Source organism: Thermobia domestica, chromosome 8, assembly GCF_964235325.1.
Source record: "Thermobia domestica chromosome 8, izTheDome1.hap1.1, whole genome shotgun sequence".
Classification (NCBI taxonomy): domain Eukaryota; kingdom Metazoa; phylum Arthropoda; class Insecta; order Zygentoma; family Lepismatidae; genus Thermobia; species Thermobia domestica.
The window spans coordinates 12,261,652-12,287,291 of record NC_137461.1 but is presented as its reverse complement, the minus strand read 5'-3'; the positions used below and the strand labels follow the sequence as shown (position 1 = coordinate 12,287,291).

The 25,640-nt window shown below is 37.7% G+C and overlaps 1 protein-coding gene across 1 annotated transcript in view; it reads left to right on the top strand.

Moving 5' to 3' along the window:
- LOC145691552 (phospholipid-transporting ATPase ABCA3-like) overlaps nucleotides 1-25,640 on the top strand; it is a 212,285-nt gene that overhangs the window by 15,623 nt on the left and 171,022 nt on the right. Inside the window, exon 2 of the mRNA XM_081766959.1 lies at nucleotides 22,989-23,347. Within this exon, the coding sequence (XP_081623085.1) occupies nucleotides 23,056-23,347 (292 nt within the window). The 5' untranslated portion in view covers nucleotides 22,989-23,055. The remainder of the gene's footprint in view (nucleotides 1-22,988; nucleotides 23,348-25,640) is intronic.

Genomic DNA, 25,640 nt, shown 5'->3' with positions numbered 1-25,640 from the left:
CCTCTGAGACTGTCATGAAAGGAGTAAGAATTTCAGAAGAGGCCATAGGTCCCTTACAAATGAACCAAGGACTCGATGTCAATCAACAACCGGCACAGCCGCTGCATTGAGGAAAATGGAAGAGTTGATCCTGGACGATCAACTAATGACCATCCATCCACAACACTATACAGCACAATGGACTCAGTTATGGTAGTGTATTGAAAATAATTAATGGAAAATTGCACATGTCCAACGTAACAGCACATTGGGTAAAGCGATAACATACTCCGCTTCAGACAAAAGCTCCGCAGTGACATGTCGTGTCATTCCTTGAAAATTTTGGAGCAAGATGAAGAAAACTTTTTGCTCATGTGGTAACGTTGCACGAATGTGGACCTATGTATATTATCCTGAAACTAAAGAGCAAGGAGTGGAAACATTCCTCCTCATCTCACAAAAAGAAGTACAAAAGTAAGCAAGTAAGGTCATCTTCTGATACTCTGAAAAAAACAAGCTCCCCTCCCGCAAAAAGAGAAGCAAAAGAAGGTACAAATAATTTTTAGTTTTAGGATCTCAAGGAGTTAAATTTTGCAAAATTGTATCAAATTCTGATAATTTCTAAACAATATACATAATAAATCTACTCGTAAGAGTAATAGAAAATGTCATTCTTCTTTCTTCAATCATAAAAATAAAGACATTGATATTTTGAGTTTATTTCTACCCATCGCAGTTATCATAGGCTAAACCAAAAGACAAATAATAAATTTATATGAACTATTATGCCACATTTGCACAAAACAAACAGGGATTAAAAGAATTATTTTATTTGATTCTCAGCCCTCATTAAATTTTGAAGTTTTATACCATTAACAAATATTTTTAAAGATAAGCCTCGTCCCAATCTCAAATGTGCAAAAAAGAAAATGAAAGTCCAGTTTTATTATTCAACTACTCACAGGTCAAAAAATTAAAATTATACAAGCTTTATTCATTCGCGTAAATCCTTCTAGGATTTTATAAAAGGATATACACCCTCTGCTCCTCCAAAATACAACAGAATTAAAAAAAAAAAACTCTATTCAGTACGTCACTCTTACTAATGTTTATGAGTTTTATGCAATTTAAAATTTTGGGGGGGGGGGTTTGCCAACCCATTCCCTCTTTGAATTTGCAAATTCAAAATTTAATTTCTTCGCGGTTTCATTGCTGTCTGATGGGATATGAATCCTGCAAGTTTCGTTCCAATCGCCCACTCCATCTAGCCTCAAACAAAGAGCCAAACCATACGATTTTTTCGAAGAATATAATCCTTTTCTCACAAAAATAGCAGTAGAAAAAATTTAAAAATTACTTATGTCTTCACCACGACACTCTGATTAATATTTATAAGTTAGTACCATTTGGAAATTTTTTTGGGTTTTGCCCCCCGTCTCACCTTTCTACTTGAAAATGAAAAATTTAATTTTTTCGCTGTTTATTGCAGTCCGACGGGGTATGAATCCTGCAGGTTTCGTTTCAATCGCTCAACTCCTTCTAGGCTAGAATCAACACAGGAACCATAGGATTTTATGCGGGAATATGCCCCATCTGCTCCTTGCAAATAGCAGCAGAAAAACTTTTAAATTTTTTTCTCTTTTCAGTATGTCACTCTGATTAATATTTATGAGTTTTGTGGCTTTTGGACAATTTTTTAGGGTTTCCCCCGTTCCCCCTTTGTATTTGCAAATTGAAAATTTCTTTTTTTTCGCGGATTGGTTGCTGCGCAATGGGCTATTAATCCTGCAAGTTTCGTTCCAATTGCTCAGCTCCTCCAAGGCTAGACCCAAGAGCTGAACCATAGGATTTTATGGAGGAATATGCGCCCTCTGCTCCCTTCAAATAGCAGTAGAAAAATTTTCAAAAATTATTTTTGTCTTCAGTACGTTATTCTGATTAATATTTATGAGTTTTGTGCCTTTTGGACAATTTTCTAGGGTTTTGCCCTTCGCCCCTCTTTGTATTTGCAAATTGAAAATTTCTTTTTTTCGCGGTTTGGTTGTTGCCCAATGGGCTATTAATCCTGCAACTTTCGTTCCAATAGCTAAGCTCCTTCTAGGCTAGACCCAAGAGTCGACCCATTGGATTTTATGGAGGAATATGCCCCCTCTGCCCCCTTCAAATAGCAGTAGAAATTTTTTTAAAAATTATTTTTGTCTTCAGTACGTTACTCTGATTAATATTTATGAGTTTTGTGCCTTTTGGACAAATTTCTATGGTTTTGCCCCCCGTCCCCCCTTTGGATTTGCAAATTGAAAATTTCTTTTTTTCGCGGTTTGGTTGCTGCCTAATGGGCTATTAATCCTGCAAGTTTCGTTCCAATGACTCAACTCCTTCTAGGCTAGACCCAAGAGCCGGACCATAGGATTTTATGAAGGAATATGCCCCATCTGCTCCCTTCAAATAGCACTAGAAAATTCTCTAAAAATTATTTTTGTCTCCAGTACGTTATTCTGATTAGAATGTATGATTTTTGTGCCTTTTTTACAATTTTTTTGGGTTTTGCCCCCCGTCCCCCCTTTGTATTTGCAAATTGAAAATTTCTTTTTTTCGCGGTTTGGTTGTTGCCCAATGGGCTATTAATCCTACAAGTTTCGTTCCAATAGCTCAGCTCCTTCTAGGCTAGACCCAAGAGCCGAACCATAGGATTTTATGGAGGAATATGAACCCTCTGCTCTCTTCAAATAGCACTAGAAATTTTTTAAAAATTATTTTTTTCTTCAGTACGTTACTCTGATTAATATTTATGAGTTTTGTTCCTTTTGGACAATTTTTTAGGGTATTGCACCCCGTCCCCCCTTTGTGTTAACAAATTGAAAATTTCTTTTTTTCGCGGTTTGGTTGTTGCTCAATGGGCTATTAATCCTACAAGTTTCGTTCCAATAGCTCAGCTCCTCCTAGGCTAGAATCAACACAGGAACTATAGCATTTTATGATGGAATATGCCCCCTCTGCTCCTTGCAAATAGCAGTAGAAAAACTTTTAAATTTTTTTCTCTTTTCAGTATGTCACTCTGATTAACATTTATGAGTTTTGTGAGTTATGGACAATTTTTAAGGGTTTTCCCCGTTCCCCCTTTGTATTTGCAAATTGAAAATTTCTTTTTTTCGCGGTTTGTTTGTTGCCCAATGGGCTATTAATGCTGCAAGTTTCGTTCCAATAGCTCAGCTCCTTCTAGGCTAGACACAAGAGCCGAACCATAGGATTTTATGGAGGAATATGCCCCCTCTGCTTTCTTCAAATAGCAGTAGAAAAATTTTTAAAAACTATTTTTGTCTTCAGTGCGTCACTCTGATTTATATTTATGAGTATTGTGCCTTTTAGATAATTTTTTAGGATTTTGCCCCCCATCCCCCTTCGTGTTTGCAAATTGAAAATTTCTTTTTTTCGCGGTTATTTTGGTTCCCAATGGGCTATTAATCCTACAAGTTTCGTTCCAATAGCTCAGCTGCTTCTAGGCTAGAATCAACACGGGAACCATAGGATTTTATGCAGGAATATGCCCCCTCTGCTCCTTCCAAATAGCAATAGAAAAACTTTAAAAAATTTTTTTTTTTCAGTATGTCATTCTGATTAATATTTATTAGTTTTGAGCCTTTTGGACAAATTTTTAGGGTTTTGCCCCCCGGCCCCCTTTGTATTTTGCAAATTGAAAATTTCTTTTTTTTCGCGGATTGGTTGTTGCCCAATGGGCTATTAATCCTGCAAGTTTCGTTCCAATGGCTCAACTCCTTCTAGGCTAGACCCAAGAGCCGAACCATAGGATTTTATGGAGGAATATGCCCCCTCTGCTCCCTTCAAATAGCAGTAGAAAATTTTTTAGAAACTATTTTTGTCTTCAGTACGTTACTCTGATTAATATTTGTGAGCTTTGTGCCTTTTAGACAATTTTTTAGGGTTTTGCCCTTCGTCCCCTCTTTGTATTTGAAATTGAATTTTTTTTTCGCGGTTTGGTTGTTGCCCAATGGGCTATTAATCCTGCAAGTTTCGTTCCAATAGCTCAGCTCCTCCTAGGCTAGACCCAAGAGCTGAACCATAGGATTTTATGGAGGAATATGCGCTGTCTGCTCCCTTCAAATAGCAGTAGAAAAACTTTTAAATTTTTTTCTCTTTTCAGTATGTCATTCTGATTAATATTTATGAGTTTTGTGCCTTTTGGACAATTTTTTAGGGTTTTGCCCTTCGTCCCCTCTTTGTATTTGCAAATTGAAAATTTCCTTTTTTCGCGGTTTGCTTGTTGCCCAATGGGCTATTAATCCTGCAAGTTTCGTTTCAATAGCTTAGCTTCTTCTAGGCTAGACCCAAGAGCCGAACTATAGGATTTTATGGAGGAATATGTCCCCTCTGCTCTCTTAAAATAGCACTAGAAATTTTTTAAAAAAATATTTTTGTCTTCAGTACGTTACTCTGATTAATATTTATGAGTTTTGTTCCTTTTGGACAATTTTTAAAGGTTTTGCCCCCCGTCCCCCCTTTGTGTTTGCAAATTGAAAGTTTCTTTTTTTTGCGGTTTGGTTGTTGCCCAATGGGCTATTAATCCTACAAGTTTCGTTCCAATAGATCAGCTCCTTCTAGGCTAGAATCAACACAGGAACCATAGGATTTTATGCAGGAATATGCCACCTCTGCTCCTCCTAAATAGCAGTAGAAAAACTTTTAAAATTTTTTCTATCTTCAGCATGTCATTCTGATTAATATTTATGAGCTTTGTGTCTTATGGACAATTTTCTAGGATTTTGCCACCCGTCCCCCCTTTGTATTTTGCAAATTGAAAATTTTTTTTCGCGGATTGGTTGCTGCCCAATGGGCTATTAATGCCGCAAGTTTCGTTCCAATTGCTCAGCTCCTTCTAGGCTAGACCCAAGAGCCGAACCATAGGATTTTATGGAGGAATATGCGCCCTCTGCTCTTTTCAAATAGCAATAGAAAAATTTTTGAAAATCATTTCTGTCTTCAGTGCGTTACTCTGATTAACATTTATTAGTATTGTGCCTTTTAGGTAATTTTTTAGGGTTTTGCTCCCCGTCCCCCCTTTGCATTTGCAAATTGAAAATTTCTTTTTTTCGCGGTTTGGTTGTTGCCCAATGGGCTATTAATGCCGCAAGTTTCGTTCCAATTGCTCAGCTCCTTCTAGGCTAGACCCAAGAGCCGAACCATAGGATTTTATGGAGGAATATGCGCCCTCTGCTCTTTTCAAATAGCAATAGAAAAATTTTTGAAAATCATTTCTGTCTTCAGTGCGTTACTCTGATTAACATTTATTAGTATTGTGCCTTTTAGGTAATTTTTTAGGGTTTTGCTCCCCGTCCCCCCTTTGCATTTGCAAATTGAAAATTTCTTTTTTTCGCGGTTTGGTTGTTGCCCAATGGGCGATTAATCCTGCAAGTTTCGTTCCAATAGCTCGGCTCCTTCTAAGCTAGACCCAAGAGCCGAACAATAGGATTTTATGGAGGAATATGCCCCCTCTGCTCCCTTCAAATAGCAGTAGAAAATTTTTTAAAAATTATTTTTGTCTTCAGTACGTTACTCTGATAAGTATTTATGAGCTTTGTGCCTTTTGGACAATTTTTTAGGGTTTTGCCCCCTGTCCCCCCTTTGTATTTTGCAAATTTAAAATTTCTTTTTTTCTCGGTTTGGTTGCTGCCCAATGGGCTATTAATCCTGCAAGTTTCGTTCCAATAGCTCAGCTCCTTCTAGGCTAGACCCAAGAGCCGAACCATAGGATTTTATGGTGGAATATGCCCCCTCTGCTCCCTTCAAATAGCAGTAGAAAATTTTTTAGAAACTATTTTTGTCTTCAGTATGTTACTCTGATTAATATTTATGAGCTTTGTGCCTTTTGGACAATTTTTTAGGGTTTTGCCCTTCGTCCCCTTTTTGTATTTTCAAATTGAAAATTTCTTTTTTTCGCGGTTTGGTTGTTGCCCAATGGGCTATTGATCCTGCAAGTTTCGTTCCAATAGCTTAGCTTCTTCTAGGCTAGACCCAAGAGCCGAACCATAGGATTTTATTGAGGAATATGCCCCCTCTGCTCCCTTCAAATAGCAGTAGAAAATTTTTTAAAAATTATTTTTGTCTTCAGTACGTTACTCTGATTAATATTTATGAGTTTTGTGCCCTTTGGACAATTTTTTAGGGTTTTGCCCCCTGTCCCCCCTTTGTATTTGAAATTGAAAATTTCTTTTTTTTCGCGGTTTGGTTGTTGCCCAATGGGCTATTAATCCTGCAGGATTCGTTCCAATAACTCAGCTCCTCCTAGGCTAGACCCAAGAGCTGAACCATAGGATTTTATGGAGGAATATGCGGCCTCTGCTCCCTTCAAATAGCAGTAGAAAAACTTTTAAATTTTTTCTCTTTTCAGTATGTCATTCTGATTAATATTTATGAGTTTTGTGCCTTTTGGACAATTTTTTAGGGTTTTGCCCTTCGTCCCCTCTTTGTATTTGAAATTGAAAATTTCTTCTTTTCGCGGTTTGGTTGTTGCCCAATGGGCTATTAATCCTACAAGTTTCGTTCCAGTAGCTCAGCTCCTGCTAGGCTAGACCCAAGAGCTGAACCATAGGATTTTATGGAGGAATATGCGCCCTCTGCTCCCTTCAAATAGCAGTAGAAAAACTTTTAAAATTTTTTCTCTTTTCAGTATGTCATTCTGATTAATATTTATGAGTTTTGTGCCTTTTGGACAATTTTTTAGGGTTTTGCCCTTCGTCCCCTCTTTGTATTTGCAAATTGAAAATTTCTTTTTTTCGCGGTTTGGTTGTTGCCCAATGGGCTATTAATCCTGCAAGTTTCGTTCCAATAGCTTAGCTTCTTGTAGGCTAGACCCAAGAGCCGAACCATACGATTTTATGGAGGAATATGCCCCCTCTGCTCTCTTAAAATAGCACTAGAAATTTAAAAAAAAAAATATTTTTGTCTTCAGTACGTTACTCTGATTAATATTTATGAGTTTTGTTCCTTTTGGACAATTTTTTAGGGTTTTGCCCCCCGTCCCCCCTTTGTGTTTGCAAATTGAAAATTTCGTTTTTTCTCGGTTTGGTTGTTGCCCAATAGGCTATTAATCCTGCAAGTTTCGTTCCAATAGCTCAGCTTCTTCTAGGCTAGACCCAAGAGCCGAACCATAGGATTTTATGGATAAATATGCGCCCTCTGCTCCCTTCAAATAGCCGTAGAAAATTTTATAAAAAATATATTTGTCTTCAGTACGTTACTCTGATTGATATTTATGAGTATTGTGCCTTTTAGATAATTTTTTAGGATTTTGCCCCCCATCCCCCTTCGTGTTTGCAAATTGAAAATTTCTTTTTTTCGCGGTTATTTTGGTTCCCAATGGGCTATTAATCCTACAAGTTTCGTTCCAATAGCTCAGCTCCTTCTAGGCTAGAATCAACACGGGAACCATAGGATTTTATGCAGGAATATGCCCCTTCTGCTCCTTCCAAATAGCAGTAGAAAAACTTTTAAAAAATTTTTTTTTCAGTATGTCATTCTGATTAATATTTATTAGTTTTGAGCCTTTTGGACAAATTTTTAGGGTTTTGCCCCCCGTCCCCCTTTGTATTTTGCAAATTGAAAATTTCTTTTTTTTCGCGGATTGGTTGTTGCCCAATGGGCTATTAATCCTGCAAGTTTCGTTCCAATGGCTCAACTCCTTCTAGGCTAGACCCAAGAGCCGAACCATAGGATTTTATGGAGGAATATGCCCCCTCTGCTCCCTTCAAATAGCAGTAGAAAATTTTTTAGAAACTATTTTTGTCTTCAGTACGTTACTCTGATTAATATTTGTGAGCTTTGTGCCTTTTAGACAATTTTTTAGGGTTTTGCCCTTCGTCCCCTCTTTGTATTTGAAATTGAATTTTTTTTCGCGGTTTGGTTGTTGCCCAATGGGCTATTAATCCTGCAAGTTTCGTTCCAATAGCTCAGCTCCTCCTAGGCTAGACCCAAGAGCTGAACCATAGGATTTTATGGAGGAATATGCGCTGTCTGCTCCCTTCAAATAGCAGTAGAAAAACTTTTAAATTTTTTTCTCTTTTCAGTATGTCATTCTGATTAATATTTATGAGTTTTGTGCCTTTTGGACAATTTTTTAGGGTTTTGCCCTTCGTCCCCTCTTTGTATTTGCAAATTGAAAATTTCCTTTTTTCGCGGTTTGCTTGTTGCCCAATGGGCTATTAATCCTGCAAGTTTCGTTTCAATAGCTTAGCTTCTTCTAGGCTAGACCCAAGAGCCGAACTATAGGATTTTATGGAGGAATATGCCCCCTCTGCTCTCTTAAAATAGCACTAGAAATTTTTTAAAAAAATATTTTTGTCTTCAGTACGTTACTCTGATTAATATTTATGAGTTTTGTTCCTTTTGGACAATTTTTAAAGGTTTTGCCCCCCGTCCCCCCTTTGTGTTTGCAAATTGAAAGTTTCTTTTTTTTGCGGTTTGGTTGTTGCCCAATGGGCTATTAATCCTACAAGTTTCGTTCCAATAGATCAGCTCCTTCTAGGCTAGAATCAACACAGGAACCATAGGATTTTATGCAGGAATATGCCACCTCTGCTCCTCCTAAATAGCAGTAGAAAAACTTTTAAAATTTTTTCTATCTTCAGCATGTCATTCTGATTAATATTTATGAGCTTTGTGTCTTTTGGACAATTTTCTAGGATTTTGCCACCCGTCCCCCCTTTGTATTTTGCAAATTGAAAATTTTTTTTTCGCGGATTGGTTGCTGCCCAATGAGCTATTAATGCCGCATGTTTCGTTCCAATTGCTCAGCTCCTTCTAGGCTAGACCCAAGAGCCGAACCATAGGATTTTATGGAGGAATATGCGCCCTCTGCTCTTTTCAAATAGCAATAGAAAAATTTTTGAAAATCATTTCTGTCTTCAGTGCGTTACTCTGATTAACATTTATTAGTATTGTGCCTTTTAGGTAAATTTTTAGGGTTTTGCTCCCCGTCCCCCCTTTGCATTTGCAAATTGAAAATTTCTTTTTTTCGCGGTTTGGTTGTTGCCCAATGGGCGATTAATCCTGCAAGTTTCGTTCCAATAGCTCGGCTCCTTCTAAGCTAGACCCAAGAGCCGAACAATAGGATTTTATGGAGGAATATGCCCCCACTGCTCCCTTCAAATAGCAGTAGAAAATTTTTTAAAAATTATTTTTGTCTTCAGTACGTTACTCTGATAAGTATTTATGAGCTTTGTGCCTTTTGGACAATTTTTTAGGGTTTTGCCCCCTGTCCCCCCCTTTGTATTTTGCAAATTTAAAATTTCTTTTTTTCTCGGTTTGGTTGCTGCCCAATGGGCTATTAATCCTGCAAGTTTCGTTCCAATAGCTCAGCTCCTTCTAGGCTAGACCCAAGAGCCGAACCATAGGATTTTATGGTGGAATATGCCCCCTCTGCTCCCTTCAAATAGCAGTAGAAAATTTTTTAGAAACTATTTTTGTCTTCAGTATGTTACTCTGATTAATATTTATGAGCTTTGTGCCTTTTGGACAATTTTTTAGGGTTTTGCCCTTCGTCCCCTTTTTGTATTTTCAAATTGAAAATTTCTTTTTTTCGCGGTTTGGTTGTTGCCCAATGGGCTATTGATCCTGCAAGTTTCGTTCCAATAGCTTAGCTTCTTCTAGGCTAGACCCAAGAGCCGAACCATAGGATTTTATTGAGGAATATGCCCCCTCTGCTCCCTTCAAATAGCAGTAGAAAATTTTTTAAAAATTATTTTTGTCTTCAGTACGTTACTCTGATTAATATTTATGAGTTTTGTGCCCTTTGGACAATTTTTTAGGGTTTTGCCCCCTGTCCCCCCTTTGTATTTGCAAATTGAAAATTTCTTTTTTTCGCGGTTTGGTTGTTGCCCATTGGGCTATTAATCCTACAAGTTTCGTTCCAATAGCTCAGCTCCTTCTAGGCTAGACCCAAGAGCCGAACCATAGGATTTTATGGAGGAATATGCCCCCTCTGCTCCCTTCAAATAGCAGTAGAATTTTTTTTAAAAAATATTTTTGTCTTCAGTACGTTACTCTGATTAATATTTATGAGTTTTGTGCCTTTTGGACAATTTTTTAGGGTTTGTCCCCCTGTCCCCCCTTTGTATTAGCAAATTGAAAATTTCTTTTTTTCGCGGTTTGGTTGCTGCCTAATGGGCTATTAATCCTGCAAGTTTCGTTCCAATGGCTCAACTCCTTCTAGGCTAGACCCAAGAGCCGGACCATAGGATTTTATGAAGGAATATGCCCCATCTGCTCCCTTCAAATAGCACTAGAAAATTCTCTAAAAAATATTTTTTCTCCAGTACGTTATTCTGATTAGAATGTATGAGTTTTGTGCCTTTTGGAAAATTTTTAGGGTTTTGCCCCCCGTCCCCCCTTTTGATTTGCAAATTGAAAATTTCTTTTTCGCGGTTTGGTTGTTGCCCAATGGGCTATTAATCCTGCAAGTTTCGTTCCAATAGCTCAGCTCCTTCTAGGCTAGAATCAACACAGGAACCATAGGATTTTATGCAGGAATATGCCCCCTCTGCTCCTTCCAAATAGCAGTAGAAAAACTTTTAATTTTTTTTCTCTTTTCAGTATGTCATTCTGATTAATATTTATTAGCTTTGTGCCTTTTGGACAATTTTTTAGGGTTTTGCCCCCCGTCCCCCTTTGTATTTTGCAAACTGAAAATTTCTTTTTTTCGCGGATTGGTTGCTGCCCAATGGGCTATTAATACTGCAAGTTTCGTTGCAATAGCTAAGCTCCTTCTAGGCTAGACCCAAAAGCCGATCAATAGGATTTTATTGAGGAATATGCCCCATCTGCTCCCTTCAAATAGAAGTATAAAAATTTTTAAAAATTATTTTTGTCTTCAGTGCGTTACTCTGATTAACATTTATGAGTATTGTGCCTTTTAGATAATTTTTTAGGGTTTTGCCCCCCGTCCCCCTTTCTATTTGCAAATTGAAAATTTCTTTTTTTCGCGGTTTGGTTGTTGCCCAATGGGCTATTAATCCTGCAAGTTTCGTTCCAATAGCTCAGCTCCTTCTAGGCTAGAATCAACACAGGAACCATAGGATTTTATGGAGGAATATGCCCCCTCTGCTTCCTTGAAATAGGTTTAGAAAATTCTTTAGAAACTATTTTTGTCTTCAGTACGTTACTCTGATTAATATTTATGAGCTTTGTGCCTTTTAGACAATTTTTTGGGTTTTGCCCTTCGTTCCCTCTTTGTATTTGAAATTGAAAATTTCTTTTTTTTCGCGGTTTGGTTGTTGCCCAATGGGCTATTAATCCTGCAGGATTCGTTCCAATAACTCAGCTCCTCCTAGGCTAGACCCAAGAGCTGAACCATAGGATTTTATGGAGGAATATGCGGCCTCTGCTCCCTTCAAATAGCAGTAGAAAAACTTTTAAATTTTTTCTCTTTTCAGTATGTCATTCTGATTAATATTTATGAGTTTTGTGCCTTTTGGACAATTTTTTAGGGTTTTGCCCTTCGTCCCCTCTTTGTATTTGAAATTGAAAATTTCTTTTTTTCGCGGTTTGGTTGTTGCCCAATGGGCTATTAATCCTACAAGTTTCGTTCCAGTAGCTCAGCTCCTGCTAGGCTAGACCCAAGAGCTGAACCATAGGATTTTATGGAGGAATATGCGCCCTCTGCTCCCTTCAAATAGCAGTAGAAAAACTTTTAAAATTTTTTCTCTTTTCAGTATGTCATTCTGATTAATATTTATGAGTTTTGTGCCTTTTGGACAATTTTTTAGGGTTTTGCCCTTCGTCCCCTCTTTGTATTTGCAAATTGAAAATTTCTTTTTTTCGCGGTTTGGTTGTTGCCCAATGGGCTATTAATCCTGCAAGTTTCGTTCCAATAGCTTAGCTTCTTGTAGGCTAGACCCAAGAGCCGAACCATACGATTTTATGGAGGAATATGCTCCCTCTGCTCTCTTAAAATAGCACTAGAAATTTAAAAAAAAAAATATTTTTGTCTTCAGTACGTTCCTCTGATTAATATTTATGAGTTTTGTTCCTTTTGGACAATTTTTTAGGGTTTTGCCCCCCGTCCCCCCTTTGTGTTTGCAAATTGAAAATTTCGTTTTTTCTCGGTTTGGTTGTTGCCCAATAGGCTATTAATCCTGCAAGTTTCGTTCCAATAGCTCAGCTTCTTCTAGGCTAGACCCAAGAGCCGAACCATAGGATGTTATGGATAAATATGCGCCCTCTGCTCCCTTCAAATAGCCGTAGAAAATTTTATAAAAAATATATTTGTCTTCAGTACGTTACTCTGATTGATATTTATTAGTTTTGTGCCTTTTGGACAATTTTTATAAGTTTTGCCCCCCATCCTCCCTTTGTGTTTGCAAATTGAAAATTTCTTTTTTTCGCGGTTTGGTTGTTGCCCAATGGGCTATAAATCCTACAAGTTTCGTTCCAATAGCTCAGCTCGTTCTAAGCTAGAATCAGCACAGGAACCATAGGATTTTATGCAGGAATATGCCCCCTCTGCTCCTTCCAAATAGCAGTAGAAAAACTTTTAAATTTTTTTCTCTCTTCAGTATGTCATTCTGATTAATATTTATGAGTTTTGTGCCTTTTGGACAATTTTCTAGGGTTTTGCCCCCCGTCCCCCCTTTGTATTTTGCAAATTGAAAATCTCTTTTTTTCGCGGATTGGTTGCTGCCCAATGGTCTATTAATCCTGCAAGTTTCGTTCCAATAGCTCAGCTCCTTCTAGGCTAGAATCAACACGGGAACCATAGGATTTTATGCAGGAATATGCCCCCTCTGCTCCTTCCAAATAGCAGTAGAAAAACTTTTAAAAAATTTTTTTTTCAGTATGTCATTCTGATTAATATTTATTAGTTTTGAGCCTTTTGGACAAATTTTTAGGGTTTTGCCCCCCGTCCCCCTTTGTATTTTGCAAATTGAAAATTTCTTTTTTTTCGCGGATTGGTTGTTGCCCAATGGGCTATTAATCCTGCAAGTTTCGTTCCAATGGCTCAACTCCTTCTAGGCTAGACCCAAGAGCCGAACCATAGGATTTTATGGAGGAATATGCCCCCTCTGCTCCCTTCAAATAGCAGTAGAAAATTTTTTAGAAACTATTTTTGTCTTCAGTACGTTACTCTGATTAATATTTGTGAGCTTTGTGCCTTTTAGACAATTTTTTAGGGTTTTGCCCTTCGTCCCCTCTTTGTATTTGAAATTGAATTTTTTTTCGCGGTTTGGTTGTTGCCCAATGGGCTATTAATCCTGCAAGTTTCGTTCCAATAGCTCAGCTCCTCCTAGGCTAGACCCAAGAGCTGAACCATAGGATTTTATGGAGGAATATGCGCTGTCTGCTCCCTTCAAATAGCAGTAGAAAAACTTTTAAATTTTTTTCTCTTTTCAGTATGTCATTCTGATTAATATTTATGAGTTTTGTGCCTTTTGGACAATTTTTTAGGGTTTTGCCCTTCGTCCCCTCTTTGTATTTGCAAATTGAAAATTTCCTTTTTTCGCGGTTTGCTTGTTGCCCAATGGGCTATTAATCCTGCAAGTTTCGTTTCAATAGCTTAGCTTCTTCTAGGCTAGACCCAAGAGCCGAACTATAGGATTTTATGGAGGAATATGCCCCCTCTGCTCTCTTAAAATAGCACTAGAAATTTTTTAAAAAAATATTTTTGTCTTCAGTACGTTACTCTGATTAATATTTATGAGTTTTGTTCCTTTTGGACAATTTTTAAAGGTTTTGCCCCCCGTCCCCCCTTTGTGTTTGCAAATTGAAAGTTTCTTTTTTTTGCGGTTTGGTTGTTGCCCAATGGGCTATTAATCCTACAAGTTTCGTTCCAATAGATCAGCTCCTTCTAGGCTAGAATCAACACAGGAACCATAGGATTTTATGCAGGAATATGCCACCTCTGCTCCTCCTAAATAGCAGTAGAAAAACTTTTAAAATTTTTTCTATCTTCAGCATGTCATTCTGATTAATATTTATGAGCTTTGTGTCTTTTGGACAATTTTCTAGGATTTTGCCACCCGTCCCCCCTTTGTATTTTGCAAATTGAAAATTTTTTTTTCGCGGATTGGTTGCTGCCCAATGGGCTATTAATGCCGCAAGTTTCGTTCCAATTGCTCAGCTCCTTCTAGGCTAGACCCAAGAGCCGAACCATAGGATTTTATGGAGGAATATGCGCCCTCTGCTCTTTTCAAATAGCAATAGAAAAATTTTTGAAAATCATTTCTGTCTTCAGTGCGTTACTCTGATTAACATTTATTAGTATTGTGCCTTTTAGGTAAATTTTTAGGGTTTTGCTCCCCGTCCCCCCTTTGCATTTGCAAATTGAAAATTTCTTTTTTTCGCGGTTTGGTTGTTGCCCAATGGGCGATTAATCCTGCAAGTTTCGTTCCAATAGCTCGGCTCCTTCTAAGCTAGACCCAAGAGCCGAACAATAGGATTTTATGGAGGAATATGCCCCCTCTGCTCCCTTCAAATAGCAGTAGAAAATTTTTTAAAAATTATTTTTGTCTTCAGTACGTTACTCTGATAAGTATTTATGAGCTTTGTGCCTTTTGGACAATTTTTTAGGGTTTTGCCCCCTGTCCCCCCCTTTGTATTTTGCAAATTTAAAATTTCTTTTTTTCTCGGTTTGGTTGCTGCCCAATGGGCTATTAATCCTGCAAGTTTCGTTCCAATAGCTCAGCTCCTTCTAGGCTAGACCTAAGAGCCGAACCATAGGATTTTATGGTGGAATATGCCCCCTCTGCTCCCTTCAAATAGCAGTAGAAAATTTTTTAGAAACTATTTTTGTCTTCAGTATGTTACTCTGATTAATATTTATGAGCTTTGTGCCTTTTGGACAATTTTTTAGGGTTTTGCCCTTCGTCCCCTTTTTGTATTTTCAAATTGAAAATTTCTTTTTTTCGCGGTTTGGTTGTTGCCCAATGGGCTATTGATCCTGCAAGTTTCGTTCCAATAGCTTAGCTTCTTCTAGGCTAGACCCAAGAGCCGAACCATAGGATTTTATTGAGGAATATGCCCCCTCTGCTCCCTTCAAATAGCAGTAGAAAAACTTTTAAAAATTATTTTTGTCTTCAGTACGTTACTCTGATTAATATTTATGAGTTTTGTGCCCTTTGGACAATTTTTTAGGGTTTTGCCCCCTGTCCCCCCTTTGTATTTGCAAATTGAAAATTTCTTTTTTTCGCGGTTTGGTTGTTGCCCATTGGGCTATTAATCCTACAAGTTTCGTTCCAATAGCTCAGCTCCTTCTAGGCTAGACCCAAGAGCCGAACCATAGGATTTTATGGAGGAATATGCCCCCTCTGCTCCCTTCAAATAGCAGTAGAATTTTTTTTAAAAAATATTTTTGTCTTCAGTACGTTACTCTGATTAATATTTATGAGTTTTGTGCCTTTTGGACAATTTTTTAGGGTTTGTCCCCCCGTCCCCCCTTTGTATTAGCAAATTGAAAATTTCTTTTTTTCGCGGTTTGGTTGCTGCCTAATGGGCTATTAATCCTGCAAGTTTCGTTCCAATGGCTCAACTCCTTCTAGGCTAGACCCAAGAGCCGGACCATAGGATTTTATGAAGGAATATGCCCCATCTGCTCCCTTCAAATAGCACTAGAAAATTCTCTAAAAAATATTTTTTCTCCAGTACGTTATTCTGATTAGAATGTATGAGTTTTGTGCCTTTTGGAAAATTTTTAGGGTTTTGCCCCCCGTCCCCCCTTTTGATTTGCAAATTGAAAATTTCTTTTTCGCGGTTTGGTTGTTGCCCAATGGGCTATTAATCCTGCAAGTTTCGTTCCAATAGCTCAGCTCCTTCTAGGCTAGAATCAACACAGGAACCATAGGATTTTATGCAGGAATATGCCCCCTCTGCTCCTTCCAAATAGCAGTAGAAAAACTTTTAATTTTTTTTCTCTTTTCAGTATGTCATTCTGATTAATATTTATTAGCTTTGTGCCTTTTGGACAATTTTTTAGGGTTTTGCCCCCCGTCCCCCTTTGTATTTTGCAAACTGAAAATTTCTTTTTTTCGCGGATTGGTTGCTGCCCAATGGGCTATTAATACTGCAAGTTTCGTTGCAATAGCTAAGCTCCTTCTAGGCTAGACCCAAAAGCCGATCAATAGGATTTTATTGAGGAATATGCCCCATCTGCTCCCTTCAAATAGAAGTATAAAAATTTTTAAAAATTATTTTTGTCTTCAGTGCGTTACTCTGATTAACATTTATGAGTATTGTGCCTTTTAGATAATTTTTTAGGGTTTTGCCCCCCGTCCCCCTTTCTATTTGCAAATTGAAAATTTCTTTTTTTCGCGGTTTGGTTGTTGCCCAATGGGCTATTAATCCTGCAAGTTTCGTTCCAATAGCTCAGCTCCTTCTAGGCTAGAATCAACACAGGAACCATAGGATTTTATGGAGGAATATGCCCCCTCTGCTCCCTTGAAATAGGTTTAGAAAATTCTTTAGAAACTATTTTTGTCTTCAGTACGTTACTCTGATTAATATTTATGAGCTTTGTGCCTTTTAGACAATTTTTTGGGTTTTGCCCTTCGTTCCCTCTTTGTATTTGAAATTGAAAATTTCTTTTTTTTCGCGGTTTGGTTGTTGCCCAATGGGCTATTAATCCTGCAGGATTCGTTCCAATAACTCAGCTCCTCCTAGGCTAGACCCAAGAGCTGAACCATAGGATTTTATGGAGGAATATGCGGCCTCTGCTCCCTTCAAATAGCAGTAGAAAAACTTTTAAATTTTTTCTCTTTTCAGTATGTCATTCTGATTAATATTTATGAGTTTTGTGCCTTTTGGACAATTTTTTAGGGTTTTGCCCTTCGTCCCCTCTTTGTATTTGAAATTGAAAATTTCTTTTTTTCGCGGTTTGGTTGTTGCCCAATGGGCTATTAATCCTACAAGTTTCGTTCCAGTAGCTCAGCTCCTGCTAGGCTAGACCCAAGAGCTGAACCATAGGATTTTATGGAGGAATATGCGCCCTCTGCTCCCTTCAAATAGCAGTAGAAAAACTTTTAAAATTTTTTCTCTTTTCAGTATGTCATTCTGATTAATATTTATGAGTTTTGTGCCTTTTGGACAATTTTTTAGGGTTTTGCCCTTCGTCCCCTCTTTGTATTTGCAAATTGAAAATTTCTTTTTTTCGCGGTTTGGTTGTTGCCCAATGGGCTATTAATCCTGCAAGTTTCGTTCCAATAGCTTAGCTTCTTGTAGGCTAGACCCAAGAGCCGAACCATACGATTTTATGGAGGAATATGCTCCCTCTGCTCTCTTAAAATAGCACTAGAAATTTAAAAAAAAAATATTTTTGTCTTCAGTACGTTCCTCTGATTAATATTTATGAGTTTTGTTCCTTTTGGACAATTTTTTAGGGTTTTGCCCCCCGTCCCCCCTTTGTGTTTGCAAATTGAAAATTTCGTTTTTTCTCGGTTTGGTTGTTGCCCAATAGGCTATTAATCCTGCAAGTTTCGTTCCAATAGCTCAGCTTCTTCTAGGCTAGACCCAAGAGCCGAACCATAGGATGTTATGGATAAATATGCGCCCTCTGCTCCCTTCAAATAGCCGTAGAAAATTTTATAAAAAATATATTTGTCTTCAGTACGTTACTCTGATTGATATTTATTAGTTTTGTGCCTTTTGGACAATTTTTATAAGTTTTGCCCCCCATCCTCCCTTTGTGTTTGCAAATTGAAAATTTCTTTTTTTCGCGGTTTGGTTGTTGCCCAATGGGCTATAAATCCTACAAGTTTCGTTCCAATAGCTCAGCTCGTTCTAAGCTAGAATCAGCACAGGAACCATAGGATTTTATGCAGGAATATGCCACCTCTGCTCCTTCCAAATAGCAGTAGAAAAACTTTTAAATTTTTTTCTCTCTTCAGTATGTCATTCTGATTAATATTTATGAGTTTTGTGCCTTTTGGACAATTTTCTAGGGTTTTGCCCCCCGTCCCCCCTTTGTATTTTGCAAATTGAAAATCTCTTTTTTTCGCGGATTGGTTGCTGCCCAATGGTCTATTAATGCTGCAAATTTCGTTCCAATTGCTCAGCTCCTTCTAGGCTAGACCCAAGAGCCGAACCATAGGATTTTATGGAGGAATATGCCCCCTCTGCTCCCTTCAAATAGGAGTAGAAAATTTTTTAAAAATTATTTTTGTCTTCAGTACGTTACTCTGATTAACATTTATGAGTATTGTTCTTTTGAGGTAACTTTTAGGGTTTTGCCCCCCGTCCCCCCTTTGTATTTGCAAATTGAAAATTTCTTCTTTTCGCGGTTTGGTTGCTGCCCAATGGGCGATTAATCCTGCAAGTTTCGTTCCAATAGCTCGGCTCCTTCTAGGCTAGATCCAAGAGCCGAACAATAGGATTTTATGGAGGAATATGCCCCCTCTGCTCCCTTCAAATAGCAGTAGAAAATTTTTTAAAAATTATTTTTGTCTTCAGTACGTTATGAGTTTTGTTTCTTTTGGACAATTTTTTAGGGTTTTGCCCCCGTCCCCCCTTTGTATTTTGCAAATTTAAAATTTCTTTTTTTCTCGGTTTGGTTGCTGCCCAATGAACTATTAATCCTGCAAGTTTCGTTCCAATAGCTCAGCTCCTTCTAGGCTAGACCCAAGAGCCGAACCATAGGATTTTATGAAGGAATATGCCCCCTCTGCTCCCTTCAAATATCAGTAGAAAATTTTTTAGAAACTATTTTTGTCTTCAGTAGTTTACTCTGATTAATATTTTTGAGCTTTGTGCCTTTTGGACAATTTTTTAGGGTTTTGCCCTTCGTCCGTTTTTTGTATTTTCAAATTGAAAATTTCTTTTTTTCGCGGTTTGGTTGTTGCCCAATGGGCTATTGATCCTGCAAGTTTCGTTCCAATAGCTTAGCTTCTTCTAGGCTAGACCCAAGAGCCGAACCATAGGATTTTATGGAGGAATATGCCCCCTCTGCTCCCTTCAAATAGGAGTAGAAAATTTTTTAAGAATTATTTTTGTCTTCAGTACGTTACTCTGATTAATATTTATGAGTTTTGTGCCTTTTGGACATTTTTTTAGGGATTTGCCCCCCGTCCCCCCTTTGTATTTGCAAATTGAAAATTTCTTTTTTTTCGCGGTTTGGTTGTTGCCCCATGGGCTATTAATACTGCAAGTTTCGTTCCAATAGCTCAGCTCCTTCTAGGCTTGACCCAAGAGCCGAACCATAGGATTTTATGGAGGAAAATGCCCCCTCTGCTCCCTTCAAATAGCAGTAGAATTTTTTTAGAAATTATGTTTATCTTCAGAACGTTACTCTGATTAATATTTATGAGTTTTGTGTCTTTGGACAATTTTTTAGGGTTTGGCCCCCCGTCCCCCCTTTGTATTTGCAAATTGAAAATTTGTTTTTTTCGCGGTTTGGTTGTTGCCCAATGGGCTATTAATCCTGAAAGTTTCGTTCCAATAGCTCAGCTCCTTCTAGGCTAGACCCAAGAGCCGAACCATAGGATTTTGTGGAGGAATATGCCCCCTCTGCCCCCATCAAATAGAAGTAGAAAATTTTTTGAAAATTGTTTTTGTCTTCAGTACTTTACTCTGATTAATATTTATGAGTTTTGTGCCTTTTGGACAATTTTTTAGGGATTTGGCCCCCGTCCCCCCTTTGTATTTGCAAATTGAAAATTTCTTTTTTTCGCGGTTTAGTTGTTGCCCAATGGGCTATTAATCATGCAAGTTTCGTTCCAATAGCTCAGCTCCTTCTAGGCTAGACCCAAGAGCCGAACCCTTACCGGTGAAGGTCTATTTGAAGGCAATGTATAAATTGTCTGCACAAAATGTCAGAAAGCTTTGAACAGGCCCGTAGCCAGCCCAAACATTTAGGGGGAGCCCGGTAGAAGTTAGGGGGGCCCGACCCAATCATATTATACTTCATCACCATATTATAGTTCATTTGCAAGCCTACCGTGAAGTTTTATGGGGGCCAACCAAAATTTAGGGGGGCCCGGCCCCCTCTTACCCGCATGGATACGGACCTGACTCTGCACATTTACGACTTTCTTTCTGAAATTCAAGTGTTTTACCAGAATCCTTGTTTATGTCGATTCTTACGGACGCCTCCCCTAGCTAACGCTCGGTCATACTACTGTGACCCTACTCTGGCTCAGAAAGTAATCACTAATCATGCTTTAAGCAGGGCGGCCGGTGGGTTGTCGTTTCTGGTGTTTCTGTATGAATGATCGGAGACAGAAAATATAAATTGAGTTCATTTACTAATCAGCATAACTTTAGATGCAAATGCTTTGTGACATGAGAAATTGATTAAAATTACGTTTTTGAAAAGTAAAAAATAATGTAGAACATTTTAACTGGGTTGTCACCTTATAAAATTAGTAAGTGCATTCCACTCTCTTTGATTTAAGTAAATTCGTCTAATACACGCTGGTTGAACTATGCTATTCCTATTATCTTTTTTTTTTTTTTTTTTTTTTGATGGAAAGGATAACGAATGATAATAACTTTTCTTGGAACATTCAATTCCTTAACACGTTGGCTACCACCGTCCCATACATGGGACACAGCGGATTTTACGAGGGACTGATTCATAAACATAAACCGCCACTATAGACCGGTCATAAGAAAATTACCTTACCCACAGACCATCTGCTAGAACGAGCCCTAGCGTCTCACATATGGGACGCTGGTCCTTGGTGAAAACCAATGCGTCCCAAATATATTTCTGTGTCGGTAGCGAACGTGTTAAATGCGTCAAGAGGCCTCGGTGGCTCAGTGGTAGAGCGTTCACCTCTGGCGATTGGGGTCCGGGTTCGATCCCACCCCCGCCAAGTGAAATTTGTCTTGGACAAACATTTTGTGCGTGAGTTTCCTCAGGGTTCTCCCGTTTCCTCCCACTTCATTCCACCATTTCTTTCATACTCATCATTACCGTCTCATTTAGCCTAACCGGCATAAGCGTGGGACGTAAAACTCAAAGATTTCATATATTTTTTTTTAATGAGTCAATTCTTTTCGATGTGGGAAAACACCTGTTTTCTTTTGCTGACGTCATAGGTATAGTTAATATTAATTTCAAAAGTCTTGTAGATTCACCAAATATTTTTTTTTCTAGATTATTGCGAATAATTCATTCTAGCAAACCCAGTCCCTGACAGTGATCCAAATTCTTCTGCAACATAGATTAAAGACAGTTCGTGGCAGAGATTAGTGTTATAAGAAATGTAAATTAAACTCACTTATTCACAGTTTCTTTAGGAACATTTAAAACAAATTGTGGAAATATATAGCTAAGGCAAACAACATTGCACCCATAAGATGTGAAGTTAACCGGATTTTTTCTCGAATACTCTTCTGAATTACCCTTTCGTTATTTTGTCTAAGCTATATATTTCAAGTTTTTCCTGAGTGGAGAGGTGGGCAAATTGCTTTTCTTTTATTTTCTCTCTTTTTTGTAAGTTATTTACAGATGGCATTCATAGAATTCATTCAGAATTTGTATGTTACTTACAGAATTAGAGCACACACAATGCAAGTAAATCTAATAACTAATAGCTAAAACAGCTGATACGAAAGAAGTATATGAATTGCGAATATCATATATACATCAACACACACATACACACGTGCGTAAAAGAAAAACTACATTGCAAATCATCCATTTTGGCTGTGAGTAATGCACGATGAACACAATAAACTTCAAAAGGCGAAACAATGCTTATCAATGGGATACGTTCTGGAAAGCAAACTTTGACATTCGCCAGACGTAGAAAGAGCATGTAATAGAAGCCAAAAAATCAAAGAACGTCAAAACAAACAGCATTACCAGATCTAAACCCAGAAATGTTTGCCTGGCTGGGTCCAAAGTATTTGATTTGGTCCAATACGGCTATGTAATATAAAACATGTCTTATTCTGCACCCGGGAAGACAATAACTAATTACTGTCACCTTTATTTTTAGAAAAGAATAATAGAACGATTATTTTTATAAGAAAAGAAAGAGTACATGATGAGGCGTAAAGTAAAATATATAGCCTACATGAATAATTTCTCTGTTAAACAAATATACTTCGCTAAGAAAGTGTAGAATGTTAATCGAGTTTCAAAATTTTTGGGACGTCCGGACCCGGTGGGTCCCCCTCGTGGCTGCATCCCTGAGCTTACTAACTAGTTCCAAATGTGGCGTTTCCCATCATAAAGCTTTATGTGGAAAATTATCATTAGTATAAAATACATTTTTTTATAAAATAAATATTTATACACTAAAGTACTATACACAGAGGGGGATTCTGTAGATTGATTTATTAATGTTTGGTTCTTAAATTAAAGTACAAGCAGCCTTGATTTCCAATATAAGCTAAGAATTAATTCCCAAATGCTTTTTTACTTTGGTTTCTTTTCTACTTTATTACATACTTTCTTTCTTATTTTGTAATTTTGCGAACGTGTTTTTTAATTGTCATTATATTGATTTGCTTCAGTATAGTTACGTAACTGAAAAATATGAATGGATAAAAATAAATTCCATTAGTAATTGGTAGTGAAACAAAATTCGCAAATCTTATTTAGCGCGAAAACCCTTCTCGTTCACTAGAAACCGTGCCGCGTTCTTGCAGAAGTACTGTAACGTCCAGGGCCTTTAACTTCTGAGATAGGGGAAAAGAGACTTCATCCCTCAAATTCATGTTAAGCGGTATGCTTTTCTAGCATGCTTTAATATGGGAAACTATAAACGTTATATGTCGCTAAAAAGAACGTCATTATTCTATGAGAAATCAAACAATCCTAATATTCCAGTGTTCAGACTATTAGACTCAAATACATTTTGTATATCCTTCCGGTATGCATGGTCCCTAAAACCTGTAGATCGTTAAAATCTAGAATTTGTTTACTTTTTCAGAAGTACCAAGCGTATTAAGTATTAATTATTAAAAAGTATTAAGAGTATTAAAAAGTAGTTTCACTTAATATTATAACAGTTATAACTTCCATGTTGTTTCATGGTTATATATTGTTTACCTTAACTTTTCAGATAAATTTATGACAATGTCTCGAAATTGAAGCATTCTATCATTCAGTTGAGGAATACACGAAATAACATGGCTACTCAATTATCTTGCTGGAGATTATTGTTGGTGATTTTGTGGAAGAATTGTATTGTTCGCTTGCGTCACTGGTGTGTAACGATCATGGAAATTTGGCTTCCCCTTGCGTTTGGAATAACTTCGCTTAAGCAAGAAGAAGAAGCTAGAAAGCAAAAAAATAGAGAAAGTGAAGAAGATGAAAGGAAAATACGATCTTCAGAACACTCCGCAAATGAATCTTATTATGGTGAAGTGCTTAATGCTGTTCGCCATATTGTTGCGATATTAGTGAGAGATACAGCTAAGGGTTTGTATTTCTTTAATTTGTGATATAAATCGTTTGTACTTATTGGACTGATCCAGTTCGGCAGTATGCATATTTTGTGTAATCATTTATAAGAAGGACGATTTTTGCCGCTGGTATCCTAATTTTTTTAGACACTATAATATAAAAATGTTTGAGAAGTTACTTATATATGAGTTGGTTAACTTCATTTTACGCTAGGAATGTTTTTGCTTTCTCACGTTTTCTCATTACATGACCTAAACATTGCAGTGTTTCCGGGCGTTACCGACATAAATACTATGTACTGCTATCATTTTTAACAAACAGTATATCTGTTGGTAACATCCCGAAAACACACGAAACACTGCAATGTTTAGGACACGTAATGAGAAAACAAAAGCAAGCAAAAACATTCCTAACGTAAAATGGAGTTAAACCAATTGTGTTTTAACCGTCTCGTGTCAAAAACATACTAGAGACGATTGACGCTATATATGATTGGAAGTTAGAATGAGCTGATGATCACAACAAATTAATATAAAATTTACAAAATACAATTAAGATTACTCGTAGTTAATAAGTGTCATAAAAATTATTTCTTCAATATTTAAAATATATTTTTATATAATAGGTAAGACACGTGGTACACTTAATTGTCGCAGTACGCAATCCAACTCGTATTTGTTACTCAGGAACCAACATTTTGGAAACAACGTGTTCCCCGTCCCTGTAATGGATATTACAAGAAACAAAATACAAGAGATGTATACAAAGTAATGGCATGACTGTTATAATTCACAAATGGATGTATTAACGTTTGAAAATACATGCTACATGCCTTCAATGTACTAACCGCCATGTCCCTAACCTTCTGCCACAGGTGTGGAAGGCGCCGTACTCCGTCATCAATTTCTTCTCTGATGATGTCTCGCAGCGAACGCCCTATGGCATTCAAAATGATTTCTCTGGTGTTGTTGTCCGGGAAGTAATGTCTTCATCTTGGCAAAAAGGTCGTATTCGAGGGAGACATATCCTGCAGATACGGTGGATGTTCCAGAATCTCCAATTGGCAGGCAGGTTAAAGATTCGTCACAATACAGACTGTGTGACATTGTGCATTATCATGCAAGATGATGGGTTTCCGTAACAAAATATCAGGGCGCTTTTTCCGAAGTGCGGGACGCAGATGATGTTGCAAAAAACTGCAGTAATATAGCACATTCACAGTCTGCCATTCTGGTACAGCATGATGTAGGATAACCCTTTGGTCAGGGTATGCCACAATCAATATCACCTTCAATCCTTCCTGATCAGAGCTAACCGTGTTTGGCCGAGGGGAAAATGGTTGCTTCTATTCGTTGCATTGACGCTTCAAGGATGGTTCGTACGATCAAACCCAGGTTTCATCAATGCACCTGCCTAATAAATCGTCACCCTCCCTCTAATGGCGGTCCAGCATCTCCTGTGCCATAGCTTAGCGTTGTCATTTCTGCATTTCGGTAGTGGCAAGTGGTACCAAACGTAATGCAATTTAGCGAAAACGGAGGAAGTCGTGCAGAATGTGCTTTATGGCATAACCTGACCTCTGCCGATAACTCATGCGCAGTCTACCATCTGTCAACGTCCAGCAAGGATGCAAGAAGCTGAATGAATCGTGTTATCCATTGGAGCGCATTCTTCCAACTTCACCCTGCCTTCACGAAACACTTGAACACATCGCGCTACGGTGGGATATGGCAACGCTGAATCACCACAGGCTTCACACAGTCCCTGATAACATTCTTGTGCACGATTACCACGTGCCACTTCAATTGGAACTTAAAAGCGCTATTCCTGTTTAGTGAATATCGTTTAGACCACGTCCACTCGCGATACCAATTATACGCCAAGGCCCTCCTGACTAGCTACAGCATTCCCACTCACCTCAGTTCCTCAAATGACATTCCCTTCGTAGACGCTGCCACCTCCGGGTTGTTCGTCACTCAGATCACGGGTGCCGACAGGGTTGCCAGTACTTTCTATGCAGCCTATGTATATGGCTGATGGAAAGTTACAGGCTGGGAAGTTTGCGTACTATTTAGTGATTACGTTAGAGTTGTATTCCATTACGGTTGGCAGATTGTTCATACGAAATTTGGGGAGATATTTTTTTTTATATATGCGAGATTCGAAATTTAAGTATAACATACTTATCCTATTTCATAAAGTAACATTTTTATTTTAAAAGTGGATTTATATATATATATATATATATATATATATATATATATATATATATATATATATATATATATATATATATATATATATACAG